Source organism: Pelophylax lessonae (genome assembly GCF_965119305.1).
Source record: "Pelophylax lessonae genome assembly, chromosome: 9".
Taxonomy (NCBI): domain Eukaryota; kingdom Metazoa; phylum Chordata; class Amphibia; order Anura; family Ranidae; genus Pelophylax; species Pelophylax lessonae.
The window spans coordinates 188,101,906-188,109,880 of NC_138776.1; the positions used below are offsets into that span (position 1 = coordinate 188,101,906).

General features: G+C 42.3%; 1 protein-coding gene across 3 annotated transcripts in view; it reads left to right on the top strand.

The window, feature by feature from the left end:
• Window positions 1–7,596, top strand: part of LOC309563613 (mannose-binding protein C-like) — a 137,901-nt gene extending 130,305 nt beyond the window's left edge. For all 3 annotated transcript variants that reach the window (XM_082268117.1, XM_082268118.1, XM_082268119.1), the window contains one exon: window positions 7,207–7,596. In XM_082268117.1, the coding sequence (XP_082124243.1) occupies window positions 7,207–7,592 (386 nt within the window). In that variant the 3' untranslated portion in view covers window positions 7,593–7,596. The remainder of the gene's footprint in view (window positions 1–7,206) is intronic.
• The last annotated feature ends 379 nt before the right edge of the window (window positions 7,597–7,975 follow it).

Genomic DNA, 7,975 nt, shown 5'->3' on the forward strand with positions numbered 1-7,975 from the left:
TTGAGATATTTATAAATTGCTATCATGTCAGGCGTCTCTTCTCCAGAGAGAATAAATTAAGCAATTGCAGACGCTCTTCATAATTAAGGTCCTCCAATCCCTTAATTAGTTTAGTTGCCCTTCTCTGGACCTCCTCCAGCTCCAACACATCCCTCCTGAGGACCGGCGACCAGAATTGGACAGAATACTCAGATGTGGTCGGACCAGAGTTTTATAAAGTGGTAGGATTATAGTCTTATCTCTGGAATACATCACTTTCTTTATGCATGCTAATATTCTGCCGTCTTTGGCAGCTGCCACTTGACATTGCATGCTATTGCTTAGTCTATCCTCTACCAGGACTCCCAGATCTTTCTCCATTTTTGATTCCCCCATAGGTTCCCCCCCTAAAGTGTATTGTGATTTTATGCTTTTAGTCCCCAAGTGCAAAACTTTACACTTCTCCACATTAAACCTCATTTGCCATGTCGTTGCCCACTCCGTTATTTTGTCCAGGTCATTCTGTAGGATATCTGCCTAATGCTGTGCAGTTATTGCCCTGCCCAATTTTGCATCGTCTGCAAAAGCTGATATAGAGCTACTGATCCCCTCATCAATGCTATTTATGAATAAATTAAACAGAGTTGGTCCCAGGACTGAGCCTTGGGGGGACCTCACTTACCACCTCAGACCAGTCTGAGTATGCGCTATTTATTACCACCCTTTGGACACGCCCTTTTAGCCAGTTCCATATCCAAGAGCAGACCTTGCGATCGATGCCTGCAGACCTTATTTTATAAATTAAGCGCTTGTGGGGAACTGTATCAAATGCCTTAGTGAAATCCAGGTACACCACATCCACCGGTCTCCCCCTATCTAGTTTACAGCTCACCTCCTCGTAGAATGTTAAGAGATTGGTTTGACAATGAAAGAAATGTATGAAGCTTGAGGTAGACACCCAAGTAGACATTTGCACTGTAGAGCACCCAACATATGTACATGTTGGTACATATTGGCACCTCTAAGTGTCTGCATTTTATTCATACTTTAAGTTTCGTATATCTAACCATAGAACAGGAGTATCTTACGTAGATTCTGAATACTATTGCACTGTGGTCTAAATTTTAAATTTCTAGGGTGTTGATTTACTAGAGGAAGATACTAGTAGAGGAGAAGGGGCTGTTCACTTAAAGTGTATGTTTACTTACCTTAGTAAGGTGCAGCTTTGTTCTCTGAATACCAAGTCTTGCACAAGGGAAGGTAAAGTGATAATAACGGCAAGTTTTTCCTAAAAAAACAAAAAACAACATACTACCTGCTGTGAGCAGCCCCGATCCTCTTCTTGGGTCCCCCGCCAGCGCTTCTGGGTTCACCCTCCTGTTGAGTACTCCCAGAGCAAACGGCTTGCTGTGGGGGCACCTGAACGGAGCCGCTGCTCTGTGTGTCTATTCGGACACAGAGCTGCAGCTTGGCTCCACCTCCTCTCTCTTCTCATTGGCTTACTGGTTGTGATTGAAAGCAGCGGGAGACAATGAGGAGGCTGTCATGCACATTGGATCGCGATTGAGCTCAGGTGAGTATTAGGGGGGCTGAAGAGAATGCATGAAGGTAAAAAAACATGAATCTTTAGAACTACTTAAAAGCTAATCTTCAGGCAGAGATAGAAAAGACAGAAATTATTAATGCAGCCTTAATACAACATTAAATATTGTGACAGGAAGTCAGGTAAATCTGTGGATGTAGTCACAGACAGGAGATACATTTCCACCTGGTTTAGAAAGTTCACCAATTACTATAGGGTGTCGGCTGCAAAGGTAGCCAGGACGGCTTAAGGAAGTTGAAAGGCCTTCAGCTGTTCAGAATGAGGAAGTTAAGGCCTCTATAATTTGTCCAAAGGAAGTCTAAGGATTGCTGCCTCCTGACGCTGTGTGAGCTGGGGAGAGGAGGACAGTCAGATGTGTGCCTCCCGACGCTGTGTGAAGCCTGGGAGAAGGACTGCTGCCTCCTGACGCTGTGTGATGCTGGGGAGAGGAGGACAGTCAGATGTGTGCCTCCCAAAGCTGTGTGGGCATGGGAGAAGACCTCCTGGAGTGATGTGCGCTGAGGAGGGTAAAAAGTGTGAAGACTACTCAAGGTGAGGTCTTGACTATTTCTATGTGAAAAGAAATAAATGAACTGTTTGCTATGTGAAGAGACAAGCAAAGGAATGGTTGCTATGTGAAGAGACAAACAAAGGAATGTGTTCTATGTGAAGAGTAAAGGGACATGTTCAATGGACATTTGTTGTGTGGAGAAAAACATTGACTATTGAGTGTCTGCTGTAGGATCAGCAAAGTTTGCCCAACAGTAGGTTGGAGACAGACTCCGTAGGTAGGTTCCTGTATGTGAGAAGGTAGCCGCCCACAGTGACAAGGATTTATTTTGTGTTTTATTTTTATTTTGCTGTTTTTGAGGCTTGCACTTGTGTGAAGAAAATTGCATGAATAAACCAAACTGTTGTTTGCAACCACTTCTCGGCTGTCTCCCTGTGTAAACGCACCCCCCAAAGGGGTCATCCATACCCGCCACCGAGCTTGTCCCCTCACAATATATATATATATATATATATATATATTTTAATGCAAACAGCCCCATAACACCCCTCCCCAAAGTCTTGCACTTATCTGTGTGCTTAACTTGAGACTTCATTGTGTAGCCTGCTGGGTGCCACACAGCCTCATTTTAAGCCTCTTTGGTGGGGTTCTGCCTCTTCCATACATGTGCACCTTTGATATATATTTTTTCCTATAGAGAGGGTGTTCACAGTTGGAATGAAGAATAGACAGCCTTTCTTTAGGAATAAATAGGGATTTACCTTCTTGCAGGTGGGACCATGTGCTGAAGCTTGTCGGCTGATTACATTTTTTGCCTGCAAAGACATAATCAGTGTAAGGGCTCTTTCACACGGGAGTTCCGTATGTCCGTTTTTCATCCCATCCGTTTGCGGATGAAAAACGGACATAATGTATCTCTATGTAAATACGGATGTCATCGGATGATCATCCTCTGACATCCGTTTTTTGTCAGTTCAGTTCAGTTCAGTTCAGTTTTTTTGAATGGAGGAGAACCCTATTTTTTCTTCCTTTCAAAAAACGGAACTGAAGCAAAAACGGATGTCAGTGGTGTCATCCGCAGACATCCGTATTTACATAGACATGCATTATGTCAGTTTTTCATCCGCAAACGGATGGGATGAAAAACGGACATACGGACCGGATGACACAAGTGTCATCCGTGTCCGTTACAAAAAAAAAAAAAAGGACCTGATCGGGCAAAAAAAAAGGAACGCCCGTGTGAAAGAGCCCTAAGGCTTGTCTTTTGGATTATACTGAGCCATGTGTGGAAGAATGATCGACTCCAAGCTGACACCTGATTCCAGCATGTGAGGGGAGCACTTGGAGTGGTGCACTTTTCTTTAAAGTGGAACTTCAGCCTCCCAAGCACAATCCCACCTCTCCACATCTCCTCCTGTTCTCTGCAGGAATAGGGCTTTTCTTCCTGTCTTTTGTTTACCTCTTTTTTTTCTGTAGAATGTCCCTCCCCTCTGCTTCCCCATGTATCACTCGCCTTAGGCAAATGGCTCTCACACTGCCCTCTGATCCTCCTGGGATATATAAGTCCTTATATCCCAGGAGGCATAACCTTTCTTGAGGAAAGGAGGAGGGGGCGGGTCTGTCCAAGCATCATTGGGTGGCGTGCCGACTGAACTCGGAACATCCATCTGCCTAGCGATGACGTGACCCCATGGAAACTTGTGCTAGGAATGATGGTGTGCAACAACTGTGGCAACCTGCTGTCTGCCCGCCCTTTCTGGCAAGGAAAGTTGACACACATGCCTTGTTTGGCACACATCCTCAACCTGGGGTTGCAGTCCTTGGATAGGTCCCCAGGGTTACACAATCTTCTGAGGCAGGCCAGAAGAATGTGTTGACCACTTCAGATGGTCCTATGTAGCCAGTGCTTGGCTGGGTGAAATTTAGAGGGAATTAAACCTACCTGAATACTGCCTGATCTGTAACATGTCCACCAGGAAGAACTTGATTTTGGCCATTCAGCAGAGGGTTATCAATGAGTACCCGTGTGAGTATAGCAAGAGAACAGGCTCAGGAGAACAGGTTTTTTTTCCCCTACACCATTGGCTGTTGATACAGGACGCATGTACTGTATTGTCACCATTCAATGAGGCGACAAGAATAGTGAGCCATAATGTTGCATGCATCAGCGACACTGTAGTCGTGTCCCTGCTGGAACACACACTATGTGGCATTATGGACGTATTTACTGTATTGTCACCATGCAATGAAGCGACAAGAATAGTGAGCCATAATAATGCATGCAGCAGCAACACTGTAGTCGGGTTCCTGCTGGAGCACACACTGTGGGGAAGCATGGAAAGGACACTCTAGGCAGAGCAGCAGGGGGAAGAGGAGGACTTCCATGCATCTCAGGACCTCTATCCAGACACTGTCCCTGTGAGGCCACAGCAGGACTTGAAAAGGAGGAGTATGATTGTCCTTGAAGCATCGAGGCTGAAGTTGACATGGGGCAGTCCTCCAAGGGTGGATTTCATGCCTTCCAAACTACAAGGGTGGTTTGTGACAGCGGGGAGGTAGTTGAGGATCATGAAAAATGCAAGAAATGTTGGGACCGGCGCTACCACTTTAAAAATGTGTTTGTGCAATTATACAAAAGTGCATATAGTGCTTGTGGTACAAACAATAAAAAGGTGCTACGTGCTGTTAAAACTTCAATAAGTTTAAAATGGGCTGTGCTCAGTGTACCATATCATAAATATCATAAGTTAATTATACATATATGCAAAGTGCCGAGTGCTAATAATGCCAAATACCACGTGTTGTGATCCGTGCTAAAAACAATGTATGGCTTGGGTAGATAAACCACCAAAGACACCGCTGCTTACCGCACTCTTTAGGCCGGTGACTCGACACTGGCGGTTCGGGTTAGAGAGTGAGCGGGTCATGTGTGAGGAGAGCACTGCCGGAGCGGTGGTGTGTGCACCTCCCCCTACACCTCAGTGACCAAGGAGTGTCGAGTCACCGGCCTAAAGAGTGCGGTAAGCAGCGGTGTCTTTGGTGGTTTATCTACCGACGCCATACATTGTTTTTAGCACGGATCACAACACGTGGTATTTGGCATTATTAGCACTCGGCACTTTGCATATATGTATAATTAACTTATGATATTTATGATATGGTACACTGAGCACAGCCCATTTTAAACTTATTGAAGTTTTAACAGCACGTAGCACCTTTTTATTGTTTGTACCACAAGCACTATATGCACTTTTGTATAATTGCACAAACACATTTTTAAAGTGGTAGCGCCGGTCCCAACATTTCTTGCATTTTTCTAAATCTACTACCTCAGAGGTAGGTTGGAGGCAGCTTACACCACTAATTCAGTCCATTTTAGTACTGAAACTCCATAGCGCTGGTATATAACCCTTTTCAGTTGAGGATCATGTTATCCTCAGTGACCAGGAGGACTCAGATTCCTCTGCCTTCAGTTATTTTCAGCGTATGGGCTTCCTCATGCTCCAAAACCTATTTGCCTTTAGTTAATCAACCCCACTGATGGCCAGCTGACATTCGTGAATAAATGGATCAACAGCAGATACCAAGCTCCTGCAATTTATGTTTTTGAATAAATATTTGAGGTATCCTGCCACCCTCTAATTATTTTTTTTTGCTTTATCCAAGGTTCTTCCTTTGTCTGTTGCAGGCCACAAAAAATATCCCACATGCTGCTTCCATTTCCATGTCTGGAGCACACCCAATCACTGTTAGTATATCCCACTACCTGCCATTGTAAACATCTCCTGCCACTGTTGTAGGCCTGCTACCATTACAATCTAAAAGTAGAGCAACAGCAATTTTTTTTGTAGCTCCCACAATTTTTACAGTTGCAAATGCTGTAAATTTTGTTTTAAAGGGTCCACTCTTTGCTAGGCAGGAATTTTTCTGTGGGCTTACAATGTTTGGCCATCAACCACACCTAAAACCCATTTTGTTCACAGCCATAGCACAGTAGGTCATGCATGAATCTTTGTTAAAGTAGGGTCTATCCTGTGCTCTGTAGGATTTTTCTGTTGGGTTTATGGTATTTGGGTACCAACAATTCCCATCGCCCAAAGTTTTTGGCATCATATGATGGTAGCACAAAACATACAACATTTGTACAGGGTCGATCCTCTTCTCTACAAGAAGTTTAATGTTGGGTTATGGTGCTTTGTCTCTACATGAAATGTGAAAAACCTAACTTTTAAAAAGCTTTCTTTTTGGAGGTAGAAATTTTAAAATGTTTAGGCATGTGTAAATACTGCATTGGCCATTAATTTTTGAGTAAAAATGTAGTCATCATTAAAAATGCACAACACATTGTGTTTTCTCCTGCTGGTCCCCAATTGTGAAATTTGGAATACACAATCTTAAAGTAGTGTGGCCAAAGAGTTACACCTTACATGAAAACCATCCAGTCTCGCTTTTTACCATGTGCAGATAGAGTGATTTATGAAAAAAAGTTCTCCTTTGTCCCTGGGAGAATAAAATGTAATTTTTGCATTTACATTGAAAGCCTGCTTGCTTTTTCCCTCTTGAATTGCCTCTGTTGAGCACTATGCATGATCTGTGCAGAAAATTGGTATGATTTCTAAATTATATGTCAGAAAAATAATAGTCTGCCTCCCATTATAAGGATGAGATTCTTTTGTCTAAAATCATTAAAATATTTATACCATATGATTATGGAACTTCACACTTGGTTCCTATAGGTTTAATTGGGGTTCAGATTCTGAATCCAAAGTTCGATAGAATGCCGTGAAACAAATACTTTTGATTCATCAGTAATTATGGCAAAACAAACAATGATTATTGTAAATGGTCTCTTCTCCACACATCACTATTGGCTATCCATGACACCTTAATGCCAGAAAAAATATGTCTAGTTTATTTTGTTTTTAAAATATTTTTTAATTGGGCACCATTGAAGCCTCCAGCCAAATGGGAGGCACATCTTAGTCAAGCTATTGGAAGGTGAATATAGTCACAATTCATTACATTCCTTTGTTTATGGGTGCACCACATCTGCTTATTTCTACAGCAATTTGCATTCTACAAAGGTCTAGATTCCCATATTCATCATGCATTTAATTCATTTTAATTCTTGCAGTTCTGCTGTTCCAAGGCGGTAGAGAAGTTGGTGGTAAAGTATTTGTGACTAATGGTTGGAAAGAAAACTTTGACAATGCCCAGAATACATGTAAAGAAGCTGGAGGAAGCTTGGCTGCTCCAAGGAATGCAGAAGAAAATCGTGCTGTACAAGAGATACTCAGCACTAAGGGAGGGACAAGTCCAGTTTTCCTAGGTATATCAGATTCACAAGTAGAAGGAAACTTCAAGTACTCAACAGGGGGAAATTTAATGTTTACCAACTGGAGCCCAGGACAGCCAGATAACTACCTGAACAATGAAGACTGTGTGCAAATGTATAGCAATGGTAAATGGAATGACATCCCATGTAGTGAGAAGCACCTAGTTATCTGTATGTTTCAGTAAACCAGATTAAAGCTGTGAAAGAAGAGCACATTTATTCTTGCTGTATATCCCAAAAAAATAAAAAAACACTTTAATTGTACATGTTTTTTTTTTCTAAACAAATTGTAGAAAAGAAAAGAAAAGGACAAAAGCCACTTATGTTCAGAGATTGCATACACAGATTTTTACAAATCAAAGTGTTTATTTTGCAAACATTATGTACATAGTGCTACCCCTGGAGGATCCACTGAATTGTTTTGTGATTTCTCTGCATGCATGAAGATAACATACTTTACTAACCCAGCACTTCCTGACACACCTTGAGGTATTTCAAAGGATTTATTATGGCAAATATAGCCTAAAAAAAGAAAGGGTTAACACATGCACTTATACAAACAATCAAT